The 22,656-nt window shown below is 37.8% G+C and overlaps 1 protein-coding gene across 1 annotated transcript; it reads right to left on the bottom strand.

The window, feature by feature from the left end:
• Positions 1-629: 629 nt before the first annotated feature.
• Positions 630-2,032, bottom strand: K441DRAFT_670415 (uncharacterized protein). Its single transcript, XM_067650279.1, has 3 exons — positions 1,001-2,032; positions 877-948; positions 630-824 (listed from the first exon to the last, which is right to left on the bottom strand). Exons 1-3 carry the CDS (start codon positions 1,608-1,610, stop codon positions 814-816), a joined length of 693 nt encoding a protein of 230 aa, XP_067497170.1. The 5' UTR covers positions 1,611-2,032; the 3' UTR covers positions 630-813.
• Positions 2,033-22,656: the final 20,624 nt, after the last annotated feature.

The raw sequence follows: 22,656 nt of genomic DNA, 5'->3' as shown, positions 1-22,656 counted from the left end.
TCGTAGGCCTACTGCTTAAGGCTCTCTACGGTCTTAAGTAGGCGCTACGTCTTTGGTATAAGGAGCTTAAGAGCTTCCTTATTACCCTTAAATATACGCTAATTCCAGCGGACCTATACGTCTTCATCAGCCAATAAAGCGGCTAAATTATTATCGTCTATATCGATGATCTTATCTTAATTGGATGGGACATTCGGATAATTAAACTGCTTAAAGAGGCACTTAGGAATAAGTATAAAGTGAGAGACTTAGGCCCAATTGCGTACTACCTAGGTATTTAAATTATAAGGGACCACTAAACGCGGTTAATTCGACTGGTACAGGACGCCTATATTAGGAAGATCCTATATATATTCTATATAAAAGACTGCGTACCGGCCTCTACACCAATTCACCCCTCTGTAGTAGACTTTAAGCTACGTAAGCTTAAGGATTAAGCTCCCCCGGAGCTGGTAAAACGGTATTAATTATTAATAGGCTCTCTACTTTATCCATGCAATTAGCGGAGCGTCTCCGGGCAGAACCATCCCACAGAACCAGATTACTTAGCAATTAGTAAGCTCGCACGGGCCACTATCGCCAACGCCAAATTGAATTTGAATAATAAAGCACTATTTACATGTGTAATACTCCAATATTCGGCCGTCTATTTCAACAGGATCCTTTCCCTTTTTACTACCACGCGTGCGCTTAGCCTTAGGGGACCTAATAGCAAGTGCGCTAGCTTTATGGGCCTCATGCGCGTCTACAGAAGCTCCCTGTCGCGATCGCTTTAATTTCGACGGAATGCCAACCTCTTTTGGCTCAGGATTACTAGGACCCTCGTCAGTATCACTTACGATTAATGTAAAATTACCACGAGCTAATCGAGTATAGGTCCTTCGAGCTCTGGTACGCGCCGCTCTACCAGATTGATGGAGTAAGAGAGGTGGCGGCTCTTGATAATTGGTAGGTGCCGAATGGTTCTCAATAGGCTCCTTCTCACTAATATTTTGGTGAGGGTCGTCCAATATGGTACCTTGGAGTACTTCCGCGTTATTAAGCCACGAGTCGTCGTCCTCCCCCGCTTCTAAAATGACCACCTCGTCCTCCAACCCCCCTAAAACTTCGTCATACAGTACCGACGGCTCATCAAACGGTTGCTGCTCATCCTCCTCAATATCCATATCTACTTCGTCGGCTGGCTCTTTGTTTTGGATTAGAAATTGGCTAAGATCTACGCCGCCGCTCGGTGCCTGCTCCTTCTGCTTCCGGGCCTCCTCCTGCCTTTCCTTTTGGAGCTCTCGTACAGCGACGTCGGCAGCGCGTTCAGCAATCTCAGCGCTTGTTTTGCCCCGCTGGTTGGCCTTGCCGTGCTTCTTTTTAGGTGGTGGCTGCCAGCGAGCCTTTGGAGGAACCTTAAATGGAGCGCCCTCGGGTAGCGATCGAAGCTCTGCCTGTCTACTTAAAATAGCCATTTGAGCTACCTCAAAGTCTTCAAATTTGTCAGCAAGCTCGCCCATTTCTTCAGCAGGAAGGCCCTTAATAATATCAAGGAGGCGGAGAACTGAAAGCCGGATCCTGGTAAGAGCTTCTGGGTGCTCTAGCAGAGGGTCGCCTTGGAACGCCATATCCTTAATATATCGCGGTTGCCAATCTGGAGCGGCAATTAGCTTTGTTGCGATACACTAGCGAGGGTGGATTAAAGCCGGCGATATAGGAAGCTTCTGCATTAAGCATCGAATAAGCATATGGCGACAGGGGAGGCCATATCGGTAGGGGTCCTCGCAGCTGCAGTCGTCCTGCTTCTACTCCCGATCGGCCCACTCCTGCTTTTCCTTATTTGTCGAAGCTCTTGCGCCACGTATGGAGTTAAAGATTCGCTCAAGCGCGTAGTGTGTTACTACACCGTTAATCTCCGCGAAGTGGTGCTGAAAGAGATCTAGGGTGATAATTCGGGGGAGGGATATTTCGGACGTATATTCGGATTTGATCAATTCCTTACATAATATTGAAATCTACTTTTTTAGCTTAATTATAGTATCCTCAAGACCTAATTGATAATTGGTAAAGCATTTTAATCCTCTGTTAATACCCTCGCCTCGTTGGCTTGCTGCTGCACCTAAATTTGGAAGGTATCTAGTGAGGGGAAGTAAGCGGTTAAGGAAAAGTTGACGTTAAAATAAGGTTTTTAAGCCGGGGAACAGAATATCGTCAATAGGCATTTGGATTAGCTTTACTATAGGCCGGCCTATAGTAAAACTCATCTAAATACCTCTTGGCGATATTCTGTTCCCCAGCCTAAAAGTTAACCTTAATATAGAAAGCTTACTAAAACTTACCTAATATAGCAGGTAATTATCTGGCTCTCCTTTTCAACGTATATAGTCTGAAACCACACCTTATTGCACGGGTGTAGCTTATTTAGGACTGCCTTTCGATTGGCTTTAAGCTCTACTACCGTTTCAGATTTTAGGTAGGGCCAAAATAGTTCCTTTACTACCTTCCTCTCTTCCGCCGAGTAGCCATGCGGCCTCTTAGCCTTTGTCTGGATCCCCTCATTAATCCGCTTCTTCATTGCCTTTGCGGCGTGCCACTGGCAGTACTGGAGAACAACTGTAATTAACTGCCCTACTAATAAGGCGGCTGCAAGGCCCTTACCAAAGTCGGCAATAATAACTTTAGGTGGCCGTTTCCAAAGCTTCTGCTAAGCAGACTCCAGGAAGAAGGCTTAATCTGGCTGAGACTCGCTCTTAATAAACGACTGCATTGCTGGAAAAGAGGACCCTGTATTAGTGACGCCAGTAATAATAGCCAATAGGAGCTTGGATCGATTGGTATTAAATATGGCGTCCATTTGGCAGCCAAAGTTAGTAATAAACCTTTGCGCTAAATCTACCTGGATAGGAAGCCAGAACATAAGCTGCTGGAGACTCCGGGCAATTGGACGACCTGATTCTGGATTAATCGTGTAGGTATATTGAGACCGGTACTCAAATCTATGCTGGTGGAGAAGCAGCTTAAGCGCGCCGAGCGCCCGCGGCTGGCCCTCAGCTCCACTAGGAAGGCCGCTCAATGATTGTGCTAAGCCATAGTATTTCTTCTTGCTTATATGCAACTCCCGGGCAGAAAGTTGACGCTGCGCAGTAAGATAGGTCTCTCGTATTGCCCTAAGAGCATAGGCTTCTGCGGCTGCCTCTTTGGCCTCTGGTAGTCGATCCTGGTGGCTAATATAAGCAAGAGGATTAGCAACAAAGTCGTGCGCACGGGCCTCTGGATTGTCTGGATTACTATACTTAGTGTAGGTAAGAGTCGCCACCTACCCATATACTAAGCCTATATGCTTAATAAGCTGTTTCTAGGCCACCCGAATACTCCAGCTGCACCTTATCTGGTGCACCTTGGTGGCCTCTCGCTGACGGTTGCTGTTTTCACCGCGAAAGTCGTCCAATTTGCGGTAGTTTCGGGTGTACTCGCCATGGTGCTTGCAGATAAAAATGGTGCGCGGCCGTAGAGTATCTAGGCCAGATACTGATAATTTAACGATAAAGAAACCTTTAGAGAATGCATAGTCCTGATATCGATTGAATGCGGCGTTAATATCCTCAAAATTTTCACCCGTATATGGCTCTAAAAGGTGTTGGGCCGGCATTGAGTTAACTACCTTTTTTACTACTGGTACTAAATCTAGGTGTAACCGGGGGTTCGGCTTCCACTCTAGACGCTTAATTTCGACTTCTGGCAACGGTGATTGAAGCCATAGTGGAAGAGGATTTGTGGTATAGTGTTCCGAGGCAGCGGAAGCAGCCCGACGTTTACGGCGGGTAGGGGGTGGTGTTCTAGGTGGTGGTAGAGTAGGGAAAGGCTCCTCCGCAGAAGCCTGCATATCTGCTTGAGACGCTGCCGGACGGTTCTGTACTGTAAACCAGGGCCTGCGGAGCCACGAAGGACCTTGAGTAACCTCGTGCGAGGGAGTAGGGACGGTTTGGCAAGGTGGTGGTGTATTAAAGACCTCAATTGGGTTACTCTGGCTGTCGCCAAGTTTTCGAAAAGGTGCAGCCAAAGGAGCGCCAGAGGGGGCAGCGGATGCAGTAGCGACAGCTGGACGGGCCCACCTGGTCTGCAGGAGCTCCTCAAGGTTAGGAAGGGACGAATTAATATTAAACAAAGAGCTATCGGCCATACCATGTAATAGGAAGTTAATATAGGCTTTGGAAGAGGTAGATTTAACATAGATTTGCGGTGATAATCCTTTAGAAATGAACTATTCTATACTCCGACTTCGGCCTTTAATATTTTACCCCGCACGGTAGTGTTCTTTATAAGCTGTTTAGGGCTTATTATTAGTATACTAGACTGTTGATCTATCACCTCAGATAAGCATATATGCTATGTGGTTGGTGGAATATTAAGCTATTTGGATTGCGGTAGACACTGGCTTTTTTGAAGTTGATTATGCGTTGGCGATAGTGGCCCGTGCGAGCTTACTAATTGCTAAGTAATCTGGTTCTGTGGGATGGTTCTGCCCGGAGACGCTCCGTGCAATTAGACTCGGCCCAATATGGCCTAGGCTATAGGAAAGCTCTATTAGTTCCTATATAACCCTACCGAACTATATATAGATGCCGCGATATAGGTACTCGCCTACTATGCAGGGACGATTAACTTAGGCATAGAATTCGGCTTACCCTAAGGGCAGCAGCTACCTCCGAAGGTCTTCGCCGAGGCGTCAGCTACGGACTATACTACCCCTAATTGTAATAGGGAATATAGCGAAAGCCCACTAGGTAATATACCTAACCTACAGCTATATAGCTATAGCGATGCAGCATTCGCAGATGCAGTCGATAGGAAGTTAACTTCTAGCTATATCTATAAGCTAGCGGGTGGCCTAGTTTTATACAAGTTAAGTAAGCAATTAATTCTTACAACCTCTACTACAGAGGCTGAGTATGTAGTAATAACGCATGCGGCTAAGGAAGCCTTATGGCTCCGTCAATTGCTTACTAATTTAGGCTATACTGGAAAGGACCTACTACTAATACACTTATATGGCGACAATTAACCAGCTATCAGCCTTGCTAAAAGCGACGACTACCACGCGCGTACTAAGCACTTTAAGCTATACTAGCACTACATTCGTGACAAGGTTCAAAGCAGCGTGATCCACCTATAGCACGTTCCTACGAGTAGTATAGTGGCAGATGGTCTTACGAAGCCACTGTTAACAACTTAGTTTAGGAACTTCGTTAAGTAGCTAGGCCTCGTCCGATGTAATATAGACACTAAACCTAAGTAGGAAATCGTACACAGGCCGGTAAATCCTTGGAGGATACGCTATTCGACGATTTAGACCAATGCTAACGACTTCTAAATAAGGGATGAGAACGATGTAGAGCTCGTAACGGGTAATTGATTATAGCTTAGGGAAAGGTTAAATAGGACCTATAGGACAATTGGAGGATTATAAGGTGTTTCTTTTATATATTATCAAGTTTAACACTAATTTAGGAAGGATCTGCTTCTGTTTTGGTGGAGTACTAGGGGGTGTAATAATGGTTCTGGAGGAGTCCTCCATATTCGTTTCTGGCTTACATAAGCAGATTCCCTTTGTTTCTATTGTGGTTAGAGTTAATAAGTAACCACTTCTGACTTAGTAGGTATAGGCCTATATAAGGGCCTATATTCGTTATAGATAGATTCGATAGATTTATATTTATTCTTTTATCCTCAGATCCAGTTCATTATAGAGGAGGGAGTATTTATAGACGGGAGGAGGCCTGCGAATAGGAGATTAGGCAGCTATAATATAGACATTAACGTTGCTTAACTAACACCTACTAGACGCCCCTCCGTCCTTCCTGTCTCCTCTCTTACCCGTCTCTTTATTAGATGCTATTTATATTACCACGTTAACTAATAGATCCCTTAGTGGGGACTAGGGAGGGGTATTGGAGCACCTCTAGCTCTTATAAGGAAGAAGAAAGAAGAAGGGAGGAAGGTGTAGAAGAGGGAGTATTTATAGATGGGAGGAGGCCTATAAACGGGAGATTAGGCAGCTATAATATAGACATTAATATTACTTAACTGACACCTACCGGACGCCCCTCCGTCCTTCCTATCTCCTCTCTCATCCGTCTCCTCGTTAGATGCTATTATATCGCTACGTTAACTAATAGATCCCTTAGTGGGGACTAGGGAGGGGTATTAGAGCACCTTTAGCTCTTATAAGGAAGAAGAAAAAAAGAAAGGAAGGTATAGAGGAGGGAGTATTTATAGATAGGAAGAGGCCTATGAACGGGAGATTAGGCAGCTATAGTATAGACGTTAATATTGCTCGGCTAACACCTACCGGACGCCCCTCCGTCCTTCCTATCTCCTCTCTTACCCGTCTCCTTATTAGATGCTATTTATATCGCCACGTCAACTAATAGATCCCTTAGTGGGGACTAGGGAGGGGTATTGGAGCACCTCTAGCTCTTATAAGGAAGAAGAAAAGAAGAGAGGAAGGTGTAGAGGAGGGAGTATTTATAGACGGGAGGAGGCCTATAAGTATAGGAGATTAGGCAGCCATAATATAGCCATTAAAGTTGCTCGACTGACACCTACTAGAGGCTCCTCCGTCCTTCCTATCTTCTCTCTCGCCCGTCTCCTCGTCTGATGCTGTCTATATTACTATATTAACTAATAGATCTCTTAGTGAAGACTAAGGAGTATTAGAGCACCTCTAGCTCTTATAAGGAAGAAGAAAAGAAGAGAGGAAGGTGTAGAGAAGGGAGTATTTATAGACAGGAGGAGCCCCTGTAAGTACGTAATTTGGTAAATACTAATAAGTATAAGATTCTCGTATAAGATAGGCTTAATTGCTTACTAAAATATGGGGTGTCTCTGTCACTGTAGTGGCTACTATAGTGGTAGAGACGCCTTAAATATTTAATGTAACCGACTACTAAGGCTGTTAATAAGTGAAAGGTAGGCTACCAATATAGTGCGAATGATATAGTTGTTAATATCGTTTATAGCCTATTTTTGCTTCTAGTGTACGCGTAAATTATCCTTATATTTGGCGTAGAGCTAGTTATAGGCAGTAAGCTGATTTAGGTCTAGCTTTGCTATCGATATAGCTATAAGTAGTATATCCCTTAGTATGGGCCGACTTAGTAGTTCTAGCTTTAGAAGATTGTTTTTCTTCTTAGAGGGGTCGATATACTGCTATACCTTATTATTTTTAGCTGTGTCTTAAATAATAAAGAACTATTAAATCTAATCGGGTGGCTTATTAAGGATAAGGTTAATTTTTAATTTAGTAGAGGTCGTCATTTTTAGAATTTAACAGGTTAGGAAGGGTCTAGATTAGGGTCTAGCTAGCGTCTTAGCAGAACCTTATTTAAACATTCCGAACTTTTAATTTAATTTGTTAGTTTATTTGTTAGTTAGATTTTGTTACAGGGAGCGCGATTAATAACCCCTACTAATAGCTCTAACCACGTCTAATTTTTAATTTATAAATCGGCAGATCTATAGGTAATAGTTATTTTAAGTAGCTCTAGGTGCAGTATATATAAAATCTTAACTATAGTGTAGAGAAGTTATGGCTGCTAATATGCGGTCCTAAGTAGCATATATTCTTGGAGGTCACGTAACTCCTTATATAAGCGACATTTCCGCCCTTTAAAAAAAATTCCAAAAATTCCAAAAATTAATTAACGCTATAGACAGCAGTAATATTGATCCGGTAATACTGCTAATTCTCCCTATATACTATTATATATATATCTAACAGCTCTAAAAGCGGTAAGAAGGTAGGACGGATAGGGGGGTTAAAATTTAGAAAATTGGATTTTGCGGTTAAGCTGTTTAAAAGTTAGGAAACTAAGATAAATGCCGTATTCTCCGCTTACCTCCGAGCCAGTATATAATTTTTTAATTAGGAAAAGTTGTTTATAAGTAATTACTACTGCCTTTATACAAAATCTTCTTATTATACCTCTTTAGTCTTACTTATAAATAACTGAAATTATTTTATATTGAACCTATATTTAAATATAAGCCCTAAAAGCTTCTTAACTTATAAGATTGCTATATAGGTTAGCCCGGCTATCTTATCCTTTTCCTTAATATCTAGAACTACCCGGTTAAGTATTAGGCCCTAGCTTTTATATACGGTAAGAGTAAAAGCTAAAGTAATTAGAAATTGACGCCGTAAGTAAGAGCCTTTTATACCCTCCTACTTACGAAGTACGGAAAATATAGGGATGACCTTCTTACCATCCTACTAAGTAAATAGGGTAGGTCTGTTATACTTATCTACTGTAACTAGTAGTAACTAAGGCTGATCCTTTTTAATATCCGCATGTCCCTTCCATATAACGTCTTTAACTATACTAGTAGTACCGTTTACTAAGCCTAGTTTAACCCAGATATTTTATATTAGTATTACTTTCGCGCTAATATATAGGGCTAGATTCTCTATAGTATCGCACTAATTAGGAGTAACTTTCTGCGCACCTACACTAGTATTAAATAACTTAATAGCTACTATTGGCTGTAAAAGGTTACGAAGCCGAATAGTATTATACTTACCTATAGCAGCGCGTGCGCTATATAGCCGAATTATATTATTAAAGCCCGCAACCTTATTGGTGGATAGGCCCTGCTTATACCTAGTTAAAAGAAGCTTCTAGGTTAAATTACTTATAGAATTACTACGTAGCTCTGTAAGGCGGTCCTAAATATAGAGCTCTTAGCGTTATTACCGCCCTACCGCATAACTTAATCTAGGATAGCTGTTCGGTTAATTGCCTTATAGGCTCCCTTTCTATAGCTGGCTAGCTCTAACGGCCTAGCGGGTAGATTGCTATATAAGGCCGCCTAACCTATAGGGGGAAGCTAATAGAAATTGCCTACTAGTAAGATGTTTAAGCCTTTAAAGTAGTTATTGTTACGCGTAGGGTAAATTTAATGGAGGCGGTAATTAATCTAAGCTAGATATACTTGCCTAATTATAGATTTCTTGTTAAGGATAAGATAGTAAATATCCTTAAAAGCTTGTTGTAGAGGCGTAAGACTAGTAGTAGGCAATTTGTTAAACGGATGGTTTACTGGCAACCTTAATAGATTGTATATAGTTCTACCGTTAATACTAAAGGTAGCTACCCTAGTAGGGGCGGCTTAAGCTAATAGTAACGGCTTGCTATTAGCCCTTACTATATTATAGAGCGTAGTAAAGAGGACAGCAATAAGATACGATTTGCCGGTTCCTGCCTCTCTATTAATGTTAATCCGCAGTAAGGGGGGGCCAAGGCCCACTTAGATCTGCCTATAGTGATTAACTATAGCGTTATAGATATAACGCTAACCTAGTTGTAAGGAGGACGGGGTTGCTGTTTAGGATAGGCGGCTTAATAGTAGAGGCTATAGCCGTGCTTCCTGCTAATAAGTCCTCTTATTAAGCTGCGGGTACGTACCCTAATGCGTACTTTAGTTGTAGTTATAATTAAGCTCCCTATTACTAAGCCTATTAGGATCCTTAATTTTAACTCCGTTGGTATTTTAAACGCGGGCATATAGGGCCTTAAAGGACTAGTATAGCTCTAAGTCGTCTATAAAATCGCCCTTAAACTTATTAATATTATTAGTAGTTTTATAACCTTCCTCTAGTTTCTAATTATAGAAGTAGTTAGGCGGGTGCTAATAAGAGTTAACGTAAGCCTAATAGGAAGCTATATAATTAGGGGCCCTAAATCTATTAGTATAAGTAGCTACTTCCTTATACTCCCTCTACGGGTGATAAAGAATAAGCTTTATATGGCAGAACTTAGGATATTACAGATGGGAACAATTACTGTTATATTGCGGAAAGTACGATATAACTTAAGGCCTTGCTTTTAGCCGACGCTTATAAGTAGAGTAATTAAAATAAAGTAGAAAATTAAGGAAAGTAACGTCCTCTACCCTATCTAGACGGCGCTTATATTTCTTATAGTTAAATAGCCCACACCCTTTTAGTTGCCTATTATTAAGCTTATATATAGCGCTTTAATCGTCCTCCTAGTAGTAGTTTAAAGTTACTATATTCCTAAAGCCTTTGTAAAGGGGAATATTAAGAAGTAGATGGTATACCTCCTACGCTAACTAATTGTATTTAGTAATAAGCTTATTTATAAACCTAGCTACGACTAAACTAAAGGCATAAAGGCTATTAGCGTGCGGCTATACTAATTAGAGTAGCTCCTAGTAGGAAGTTAACTTCTTCTCTTTCTTGCTGCAATATTTGCCTATATAGTTAACTATTACTAATACGCTTATAGCGGGTGACGTATTAATATTTGCTATCTACGCTAATATTATAGCTGCGTTGTAACTATTAAGAAGCTTATTATTACGCTATAGACAGAACGTCTAGTAATATAGATTTTAATCCTTTAATATAGCGGCCTTATTGCGAAGAGAGCGTGGAAAATAAAAGCGGCACTCCTTTACTCCAGTAGAGCCTTTCTTTAATCTTAAGCAGTAAGATTTGGTGCAATTACAGTGCCGTTAAAATTAATTAAGGTAGGCAGTAAGAAGCTTACTAGTATTAAGCTATTCTTTATAGCTAAGAGTAGAAGGATATTAGAGATCAGGAGGCCTAGATTAATTAGAATTTATTGTAGATATAAAAGTAGTCCAGTACTTAGTAAAAGCCGCCCTTAATTTACTAGCTAACGGATCTAGCCTTAGGGCTGTTAAACTCCATAAAAAGCCATATATATAGCCGCTACCTTATACCTACCACTTAAATTAGGACTAAAAGTTAGTGCTATTAAATAGACCTATAAGCACGTGCTTCCTAAACAGATCGAAGCGGCGATGCAACTAGTAAGCAGCAATATATAGATTATTGTTAAGATTTTAAGAAGCAATCTAGTAGCGCTAAGCCTTATTAGCAGCCTTATATTCGTTAAATAGAGGTATATAAAAGTATAGATTATACTAATATAGATCAGCAGCGCTAAGTATAAAGAATAGAGACCTGCTCTTAATATTCTCAGCATAAGCCATAAGCTTATTTCTCTTCTACCTTTAGTAAGGTCTAGTGCCCTTAAGGTTCCGTATATGCCGTACAATCTTATTTAGCAACTAGCTACCCCTACTGCCATTTATAAGATTACTAAGCTTATTTAAAGACAGACTATTTTTATCTAATCGGCTGTAGAGGAAGCGGGTAGTGTTAAGGGCTTGCTCTCTTATAATCCGATTAAACACGTAGTAGCGAAATAAGGGGTAGCGGCTAAACCAACCGTCCTAATACTTAAGCATATACTTGGCGTACGCAGCTAGGGTAACCGTACGGCTTCGTGGCATATCAAAATCGGCTTTACTATAAGAAAACAGAGTAGGAAAGGCGCCGCGCATAATAAAACTAGCTAATCGCTTAGAGAGAGGTGTTTATCGCACAGTAGGAACCTCTAGGCCCGCTTATAGGTCTTATTAGTGTTAAACCTCACGACCCAAAAGCTCTAATTTATTAAGGTTAGGCACTAAATTAGGAACCAAAGTATCTAGTACATCGTCATCAAATTCGCCGTCCGGTATATTAGTGCCAAGCTCGGTAGGTAGAGGATTAACAGCAGGACGTTGCATAGGAGCAGTAGGGTAAGCCGTCAGGCCACTGGAATTAGACTCTAACTTATTAATATAAGGTAGCTGATCTAATATAGAGCTATTTTCAGGTAAGCTGGTAAGCCAGGTGCTATATATTTCAACGTCGCGATAATTAGGATAATTGACCTTTAGAAAGTAAAGCTATAGTAATATAGCAGAGCGCCTTACGGTATACCGCTTGGTAAACCATCAACTTAGGTATTCGCCACCCTCTACTGCTATAGGCCTCACGACTAGTATATTAAGTTTAGTAGGTAGCCGTAGTAGCTGCCTCTAAGTCTTTGGTGTATTCTGGCCAAAGCAGCAGATATAACTAGTATAGCGATATTGCTAGCCGCATACACGCACGACTTGCAGATAAACGTATACGCGCGCAATTAGAAGCTCCTCTACCGCGGTAAATATAGGTAAGAAGCCAGGAATAGGCCCTAGATCGAGCTTATTGCTTTCACCAAATAGGGGAAAAAGGGTTAGATATTTAAGGCTATCGGCGTCCTTAATGCAGGCTTTATATATACCTATATTGTTACCCTCCGTAGCTAGGCCTATTTGGAACCACTACTCCTTATAACGGCTGCACGTCTCTATACATTTAGCCTATAGTATACTCCTAAACTTCTTAATTCACTCCCAATTAACAGCTAAAACGGGTAATGGTGTGGCCGTAGTTGGAGTAGGAGTAGGTATTAGCAGTAGAGTAGGTATAGGAGCTAGTTCTAGCAAGGACGTATTTAGGCTATTTAGTGTACCTCTTCTACTATATAGAGCTTTATCTATAGTATATAGTGGAGGAGTAGGTAAGTAAGCTTCACCCTGCCGATTAAGAATGCGGTACTCCCATTATATTACCCTAATTGTCTTCCGCCATTAAGCTATTTTAGGGGTATCTTAGCTATTCTAGCCGCGAGGCAGGAAGGCGTTCTCGGTATTATTTCTAGGTAGAGCAGTTTACTAGCGCCTTATAGGATAATTCTTAGTAGTAAAACCTGTTAAAATAGGTATAGTTTAATAATTATTTTTATTAAGCATATATATCTAAGAGGGTGGGGAAGCAATAATTATATAGAAGAGTGTTAGAGGTTCCACCCGACAAGAAGTAATACACGCTAACTGGAACCTACTTTAATAGCCCTCCTTAAGCTAAATATAGGTAACAATATAAAGGTTATAAGAGACGTTAATATCTCTCTAAACCTAAAGCATCTCTAAATGCATAAAATGCATCTTTTAGCAGCGCCTTAGTAAAACCATTAGCCATTTATTAACTTGTTTGTATGTATTCTAGCTTAATATCTCCGTCTATAACCTTCTCCTAAATAAAGTAATATTAGAGAGCAATATGCTTAGTTTAAGCGTAAAACTTAGGGTCTTTTGCAAGAGTAATAGCACCTTAATTGTTGGCGTAAATGATTGTTGCGTAAGGGGATTTGTTAGTTAGAGATAGTTTTTAAAGGAGTTATTATAACTAAATAGCTTCTTTTACTGCAACTGTTTATACTATATACTCTACTTTATAGGTTAAAAGTGCTACTATAGGTTAGCGCTTTAAGGACTAGCTAATTACACCGCTTTTAATATTAAACATAAATCCTAATATTAATCTTTAAGTTTTTAAGTCATCTGCCCAGCTAGAGTCTATAAACCCCCAAAGCGCTTATATCTCTCCTTAGAGGACGAGTTAGAGGTTAAGTATACCGCGTAAGTAGGAAAGTATTTAAAGAATAGCTTGTATATAAGACTTATCGGGATTAAAAGTAAAGTAACTAATAAGGGAGACGGCGAAGGCGATATTAGGTTAAGTACCAAGTATAGCGTATATTAGGGTGCTAACTAGCAATTAGTATTAAGTCTTAAACGCAGAGTTAGCCTAATAATTTACCGCCGCTGGTTAAAGACAAGAGGTTCCTATTAGCGTAAGGTAAGGGAAACAGTTCTAAAGACTAGCGCTATAAATAGCCTCTTTAAGGTAAGAGAATTAGCTAAGCCGTAGTTTACGGAGTTATTAATCTTAAGTTACTTTTATACTAAGGTAATAAGCAATAGGGCCTAGATTAGTTATGCTAAAGCATCCGCTAAGTTAAGCTTTAATAATATCTAGTCTAATAAGTAGGAGGTTATTAACGTAGACTGCGATATATATAGAACCTTTAGCGGAGACTAAAGAGTTAGAGTTAAGGGGTTTAAAACTAGCATCTATAAGGAACTTTAAGAGCGTTTAATGCTAAACTTAAGGCGACTGTTTAAGACCGTAAAGTGCTTTATTTAGACGATAAACCTGTCTAGTTCTATTATTAAAACCTTTAGGTTAATTAACGTAGATCTCCTCCTTAATACTTCCGTAAAGGAAAGCGGTCTTAATATTTATTTATTTAATCTTAAGGTCTTATATAGCTATAATAGCAAAGAGCGCTTTATAGCTTATAGGTTTTACAATAGATACAAAGGTCTTATTAAAGTTAACCCTAGCTTATTATTTATAACCCTTTACTACCTATCTTGCCTTATATTATATAATTCTTCCTTTACTATCCCACTTATGCTTAAAAACCTATTAGGCGTTAAGAACTTTATAATTAAGAGGTTGGTTAACAAGTGTCTAGGTATTATTTGCTTTATAAGAGCTAATTTCGTCTTTACTAGCGGAGTACTATTTATTATTATTAACGTTAAGGGTAGATTGTTTCTATAACCTTGGCTTATAAGATTTAGCTATAAGGGAGTTACTAAGTATAGCGTAGAGGTGTTTAAAGGAAGGGGTTAAGAAGTAGGTAAGCGCTAAGAATGCTGTAATAGGTGGGTTTTCTCTAATGTCGACAGAATTGCGATACTTAAGAGGTAGTTAAGGCCTATTAGTAGCTATTAAATATTTTAACTTCTGTAGAGGTGTCTTATTAGTAGTAAGGCGCTTTAATTTTTAAGCTTTCTTAAGGAGCTGTTTCTTTTCTTAATACTGTTTACGTTGGGTAGCGTAATTAGGTAGAGCTTCTTCTCCCTTAAACTAAGCGTTAATATCTAAAGTATCGGAGTCGTATTTAATATATTATTCTTAAATTTAACACTTATTACTACCGGGAACTATTAAAATAGTCTTTTAAAAGTGGATAGCTAAGGTATATATAAGCCATCCTATCTCTTTATCTTAAATTCAAATAATATATTTACCCTTAAAGCTAATAAGGTTCCCTAATCTTGCCTTCTTATTTATATAAGAGCTAAACTTCTTCTAACTGCTGGCCCTATACTAGATATCGCACCTAAAGGTATAAATCTAGGAGTAATTAAAGACTTCGCCTTACTCTATTTTGTAGGGGGTTTATATTTCCAACGATTTAATAAGGAGGATATTTTGTATAAAGTTAGCATGCTTAACTACTTCTGGTTAGAAGTTCTTAGGAAGTAAGCAATTATTTATAAAGGTAAAGGCTTAATTATATATTATGCAATTAAGTCGTTTTAAGGCTCTATTTTATTATTAACTCTTTAGGGTTAAGTATAAGAACTAAATTCCCTTATTTATAAGTTCTAGCTAAAAAGCATATCTAAGATATTCTCCTCCGCTATTACTATATAGCCGTAAAATAAGACTTCCTTATTGTTTAATCTTTACTTAATATTATTGAAAATAGAACGGGACTTTAGCCTTGTACTTTATTAGGTAGACTTCACTTATTTTATTAACTTTATTTTAGAAAGTAACGAAATATCTTAATCTATTATAGCTAGCTACTTTTATAGGTCCTTTAATATTAGAGAATATAACTTTATAAGGCTTAGTATTGTGGTTAATAAGAGAATCTTAATATATAATATTATGCATTCTGCTATATAGGTAGGCTTTATAGGTACAGTTGTAAAGGTCTAGTAAGTAAGTAAGGTTTATCCCTTTTAATATTCTTTAGAGCTTTTATAAGTTTTAGGGGCTAATATAACTAAGCCTTTTATACTATAACCTCTCGGCTAGGTTTTATAAGCTGCTGTATAATATATGGCTGGTTTAATAGCTAACTATAAAGGCTATAAGCCCTTCTTAATAGTCGGCCTAAGTATAGAGAAAAAAGAGGCTGGACTTATAAAACGCGTAAGCTATAAGCTCTAAGTTATAGAGAAAATTATATCTAAGGTTAAATAGATAAAGATAAACTTAATTATTAATAAGCTGTAAACTAGATACTAGGTTAGCTTATAAATTAGGAATATAAAGGATATTAGTAAGAATAAGCTCTCTCTTAACTCCTAGAACTATAAGTCTTAGGTATATATCTTTCTTTCCTATTAACTAGAGATACGTTTCTCTAATTCCGGAGATAATAATCTTCTTATTAGCTTAAAGATCTTAATAGGTAATAAATAGCTCTCTTAACTAAAATATATACTAAGTATACCTAGTATTAATAATAATTGCAAAGGAGAGGTTAATATTTAGTTTAGCTATAAAATAAAGTTATCTAGTAAGCTTAGAGGCGTAGGAGTAAGGAGAAATATAAATAATATAGGGAACCCGCCACTAATAGGTAATAAGGTATAGTTAGCAAAGTAGGTTATATATAAAGTAGCGTAAGTTCTTTTATAGGTTATATATGTAGGCTAATAGTTTCTATACTAATAGTAAAGGTTAAAGGGCAATTTATATAAGCAGTAAAAGACTATAAAAGAAGAATAGTATGCCAGCTATAAAGAGTCCAAAGGGAATAAATAAAAGATAATATAAGAGTAAATGGATCTATAGTAAAGAACGTCTAATATAATTAGAAATATAGGAGTTTCGGCCATAATTATTAAGGTATAATTATAGCCTAGTTAGCTTGCTATGGAGTTAAAGCTTTTATAGCTACCTTATTTATTACTAGACTATAGTTAATTAAATAGCCATTTCTATATATTACCTTAACTTAGTAAGAGGCTTGCTATTTATTATTATCGCTAATAGTACTATAGGTAATAATGTAGATCCTAATAAGGAGTTGCTTTAATAGGCTCTTTATTATTTTCTAAAGTCCCTTTTATAAGTAGAGCGCGTATCTATCTCTACGGCTTTCTTAGGGTTTTCCTTTTACTAGATCTCCTTTAAGTGGGGTTAAAGGATCTAGTATCTATCTTTCTAGTAGTTAGCGTATTTATATAGCCTACAATACGGTTTATTATATTATTATTAGCCTTGCTAATTATAATGCTACTAGCGGTAAGAGGCTTAATTTATATGTGCTTAGAAAGCTACTGGTTAACTTTAGAGTATAAGTTACTCTTATATATAGGTAAGGCCCTAAATTTTTAAGAAAGTAAGGGTTTTATTAGTAAGGGAGTGTATAAGGTAGAATAATTCTTACTAGCTGTTAAAAGCAGGACTAAGACTATTAATAAACTTAGAGAGTAGGTCTATTCGGTCTATAGTATAGTTTTAGGTCTTAAGGTCTAAGTATATTTCCTTAAATTTAATAATATATTCTTTAACGTTCTTATAGTTTACAAGAGTAAGGTTTTACCATTTAGCGCATATTTTAGCGTATATCGCGTCTCCTTTTAGCTTAAATTCCGCGTATAAGATTTCTATTACATCCTTAATTTTAATATAGTCTTTAATAAGGTTTTATCCGCGAGTGCTATAGATTATAGAGATACAGTTTACTCCCTTAAGTTGTTTTCTTTTTTAAGCTTTAAGATCCGCCTAATAAGTTTTAATAAGTTTATTGTAAGCGTCTCTTTTAACCTAAGGTTAGTTTATAGCTGGTTTAGCTTTTAGGTTAACTAAAGCGTCTAAATTAAAGTTATTTTTAATTAGCTACTACCTGGTACCTTTTTTCTACTTCTTATAGTTTATGGGGCTTTTAAGTGTCTAAATATTAGAGAGATTAATATTAGACTTAGAGTATTTAATCGCTATAATAACTTATAAGAGATAAGTAAGTGTTTTAGTAAAAAGGTAGGAAATAATGTTCTTTAGCTTATATACTATTACCTTTTTAGTATTTAGTATAGTACTAAGGATTTAACAACTAATAATAATAATAATAATAATAATAATAATGGTACTAGGAATAGTAATAGTAATAGGCAACTAAGATATTAATAGAAAACCTAATTTAAGGTTAACAGATAGTAATAGGCAACTAAGATATTAATAGAAAACCTAATTTAAGGTTAACAGATAGTAATAGGCAACTAAAATATAGTAAGAAAAGCTAATCTTAATTAATAGGATGTCTAAAATTTCTAAAGTGCGTATATTTAAGTTAGAGTACGCATATCCGAATATCTAAAATATTTAGAGTGCGTATATCTAAGGTGTCTAGAGTGCGTATATCCGAAATATCTAGAGTATAAAGTGTTTGGAGTGCGCATGTCTAAAATATTTAGAGTGCGTATATCCAAAGTATCTAGAGTGTAAAGTATTTAGAGTGCGTATGTCTAAAAAGTCTAGAGTGCGTATATCCGAAGTATCTAGAGTGTAAAGTATCTGAAGTGTATATATTTAAAATGTCTAGAGTGCGTATATTTAAGGTATATCTTAAGACGTAGTATATAGGTTACTACGCGATAGAAGCGTCTTTAGGCTTATAACCTGTTAAAATAGGTATAGTTTAATAATTATTTTTATTAAGTATATATATCTAAGAGGGTGGGGAAGCGATAATTATATAGAAGAGTGTTAGAGGTTCCACCCAATAAGAAGTAATACACGCTAACTAGAACCCACTTTAACAAAACCTAACTCTATAGGAGCTCTCCGCTTATTTAAGTTATATTTAGAGGCCTAGAAAAGTAAGTAGAAGTAGAAGTAGTATATAGGGAATACGCGCCTTTAACCGATATAACTGGCATAGCTTTAAAAGCTTCTTTAAAGGGCTATCTTTAATAAAGTTAAGGTGGGGCTTATAGATACAGCACCTGCTACACTTAATTACAGTAAGGTCTGCTATATTTACGGCATATATAGTAGTATTAATAGAGATATTAACAAAGACGTTAACAAAAAGGTATGTGTATAATATTTTAATGTTCCAATATTTTGAAGTTCGTCACGTAAATTCTGCTATAACTTACCGCTGTATCTTTTTTTAACCTAATTAGAAGCTGGCTTGGCAAAGTTTAAATTCTAGGACCTAAAAATATAGACTACTTATACCTTAGGTCAATAAAATCCGACTAATAAATAAACTAATAAATTAAATTAAAGGTTCGGAACGTCTAAATAAGGTTCTATTAAAACGCTAGCTGGACCCTAACCTATTAAATTCTAAAAATAATAACCTCTACTAAATTAAAAATTAACCTTATCCTTAATAAGCCATCCGATTAGATTTAATAGTTCTTTATTATCTAAGATATAGCTAAAACTAACGAGGTATAGTAGTATATTAACCTATTTAAGAAGAAAGACAATCTTCTAAAGCTAGAACTACTAAGTCGGCCTATATTAAGGGATATACTACCTACGGCTATATTAATAGCAAAGCTAGACCTAAATCAGCTCACTACCTATAACTAGCTCTACGCTAAATATAAGGACGATCTACGCGTATACTAGAAGCAAAAACAGGCTATAAACGATATTAACAACTACATCGTTCGCACCACATCGGTAGCCTACCTTTCACTTATTAACAGCCTTAGTAGTTAGTTACATCAAATATTTAAGGCGTCTCTACTACTATAGTAGCCACTATAGTGACAGAGATATCCTATATTTTGGTAAGCAATTAAGCCCATCTTATACAATAATCTTATACTTATTAATACTTACCAAATCACGTACTTATAGGGCCTCCTCCTATCTATAAATACTCCCTTCTCTATACCTTCCTCTCTTCTTTTCTTCTTCCTTATAAGAGCTAGAGGTGCTCTAATACTCCTCCTTAGTCCCTATTAAGGGATCTATTGGTTAATATAGCAATATAAATAGTATTGGATAAGAAGATAGGTAAGAAAGAAAATAGGAAGAACGGAGGAGTCTCCGGTAGGTATTAGCCGAGTAATATTAACGTCTATATTATAGCTGCCTAATCTCCCGTTTATAGGCCTCCTCCCATCTATAAATACTCCCTCCTCTATACCTTCCTCTCTTCTTTTCTTCTTCTTTATAAGAGGTGCTCTAATACCCCTCCTTAGTCCCTACTAAGGGATCTATTGGTCGATATAGCGATATAGATAGCATCTAACGAGGAGATAGGTAAGAAAGGAGATAGGAAGAACGGAGGGGCGTCTAGTAGGTGTTAGCTAAGTAATGTTAATATCTATATTATAGCTGCCTAATCTCCCATTTGCAGGCCTCCTCCCGTTTATAAATACTCCCTTCTCTATACCTTCCTCTCTTCTTCTTTCTTCTTCCTTATAAGAGGTGCTCTAATACCTCTCCCTAGTCCCTACTAAGGGATCTATTAATCGACGTAGTAATATAGACAGTATCTAATAAGGAGACGGGTAAGAGAGGAGACAGGAAGGATGGAGGGGCGTTTAGTAGGTGTTAGTTAAGCAATATTAATATCTATATTATGGCTGCCTAATCTCCCGTTCGTAGGCCTCCTCCTATCTATAAATACTCCCTCTTCTATACCTTTCTTTCTTCTTCTTTCTTCTTCCTTATAAGAGCTAAAGGCGCTCTAATACCCCTCCCTAGTCTCCACTAAGGGATCTATTAGTTAATATGGCTGTTACGGCTTAAACAAATGCCTCTAAACCGAAGCTTGAACGAATGCTGTATTACAAAGATACTAAGCTAAAAAGAAGGAAAAGGGGTCGCTAGGACCGATGTAAACAAATATATAGGGTGAGCCGCTAAGGCGCTAGCTTTAGGCGGGCCAATCGCAGGTCAGCAAAATATGGCAGAATTTGGTAGGTAACGTGCAATAGCGCCGTTACATCACCCCCCTCTTTAAAGAAAGCCTGCCCTTAGGCTTAGTTAGAAATAGGGTAGTACTAGGCTTATAAATATAGGATTATAAAATATAAGATAAGGAGATAAAGGGGATATAAGTATGTCCAGACTAAGTATAAAGGGCGATTATAGGCTAAGTAAAAGCACTAGGCCAAAAAGAGTAGCCGCTAAAAGTCTTAGCATAGATCTAACCAATTAGATAACTTTAACTGGCGGTTGAAGTTCCTAGACATCTGATATTTTATAGTACTGGTAGAAAACGGCAGAATATAGCAGAATTTGGCAGATAGCTGTATTAGGGCTTTAGGGCGTTTTTATCCCTATATTCTTCCGGTAACTTATCGTCTTTATTATACTAGCATTCCATCTATTTATCTAGGTACTTCGGGGGTCTAGGCGTATTAGGGTATTAGTTATAGAATTCTTTAAGCTTCTAGGGGTAGCCTATAAAGTTCCATGTAGGGTACTAAGTTAGGTTAGGATTGTAGCCCTTCTATTAAACACGGTATTTTAGCGTTCCCCGTACTATCTTATAGGCTAGTATTTTATTAACCTCCTATTCGCTATTACCGTTTACTTAAACTAGTAGGGGAGGCTTATTCTTTTGTCTAGGCAATAGGTCGTTCGCAGCTTTCCATAACTTATCTAGCGAGAAGATAAGGTAAACCCTAATTAAATCTGGGAGCTTTATCTTATATAAGTTGCCTATCTTCTTAAGAACCTTATACGGTCCTACTATCTTACTAAGGGTGTTTTCTAAGGCAATAGGGCGGTAGCTTCCTGGGATTAAGTAATTTACTTTACCTTCTTTTTATAGGATAACCGTCGTTATGGATCTTCTAAGTTATAGGTAGTAGCCTATAGTAAAGTATGCTCTAGCTATATCTGCAAGCTAGGGTGCTATAAGTGGTCTATAGGTCTTTAAGACCTTATTTAGAATCCTATCTAAACCTAGTACTATATTGTTCGAAAGGCGGCTAATAGTTCTAGCCATTTCCTCTATTGTTATGTCGCTGTCGACCCGCAGGCGAGTCACCGGTGCTTTACCCGTGATGTTACTAAGATCTGCTGGAGCCGGTTAGGGGAAGAACCTTTCTATAAGGATCTTTGCCTTCTTATCGTTATTGTTAGTGGCCTGTGATAGTAAGGGCCTTGCAAGACGGTGGTTTGTATTGCTATAGTTATACTGTATAATGGATAGGTGGCGGACCCCCGGTGAGGGTCCTTTGCCTTTTTATCGTTCCTTGCTTTTTCTATTTCCACTTTTTCTAGGATATTTAAAACTTCTATCTCTTATATCTGCACCCTAGTTACTACTTATTTTATATAGAGCTTTCCATTCCCGTGTCTTGTGTTCCTACTAGCGCTTTTATATCTAAATCTGATATTGTCTCCAGTTCTTCCCCTATTCTTATTAGTTGGCTATATACCCTTTAAGAGTTGGCTGCGAATGTTATGTTTGCCGTGTTGAGTTTAATTCTTAATTATCCTGGTTTTAAGCTTGCTATAGCTGTCCATAAGGGTCTTCCTATAGGGCGTCCTCTCCCTTATATCCCCTGTGACCCTTATATCCCTATATAGTCTAGTAATGTTATACGGCGTCGCTTCTAGCCCGTTAAGGCTTGAGATAGCTGGCCTAGCCCCCTAGTATTAAAGGTAGGAAACGCTGGAAAGACACCTGCGCCCCCTTAGCTTATTACCTATTATTTCTATTCATATAACCTAGCGTGCAGTTATTCCCGTAGCTGTTAAGCCCTTACCTTCCGTCTCCTGAATTTAATACAGTCTTCTCTCTCCTACGCCTTATGTGTGCTTTGGTGGCAGTTTACGTATTTTATTTAGTCTTAATTTAAGCAGTGTCTTGTATTATAGGGGCCTATATAGTGGCCGTAGCATACTTATACTACGCACGTGGATTAAATATATCCCTATTATACGCAGCAATAATATTATTCTAGGCGGAGTCTATAGTTATAAAGCCTTGCGTCGTATATAAGGCTATTTATAATAATGCCTTTTTAAATAAGGAGTTTTTATATTCCTAGTGTATGTTTTTTTTTAAATCTATTGTATTATACTACGTACAATACTGCGCATGCAGCCTTAGGCTATGGCGCTATAGTTCTATATACATAAATCCTTTCTAGGCAGCTTAATATGTA

Source organism: Cenococcum geophilum (genome assembly GCF_001692895.1).
Source record: "Cenococcum geophilum 1.58 unplaced genomic scaffold K441scaffold_82, whole genome shotgun sequence".
Taxonomy (NCBI): Eukaryota; Fungi; Ascomycota; class Dothideomycetes; order Gloniales; family Gloniaceae; genus Cenococcum; species Cenococcum geophilum.
The sequence above is the reverse complement of the archived record's forward strand: the minus strand, read 5'-3'. Positions and strand labels throughout refer to the sequence as shown.

What these genes read in the sequence shown, in the direction of transcription:
- K441DRAFT_670415 (XM_067650279.1), bottom strand. Translation starts at nt 1,610, where the DNA reads ATGGCGTTCCAAGGCGACCCTCTGCTAGAGCACCCAGAAGCTCTTACC. An exon ending in AGGTACCATATTGGACGACC is followed by an intron (nt 949 to 1,000) that starts CTCACCAAAATA and finishes TTCGGCACCTAC; the next exon opens with CAATTATCAAGAGCCGCCAC.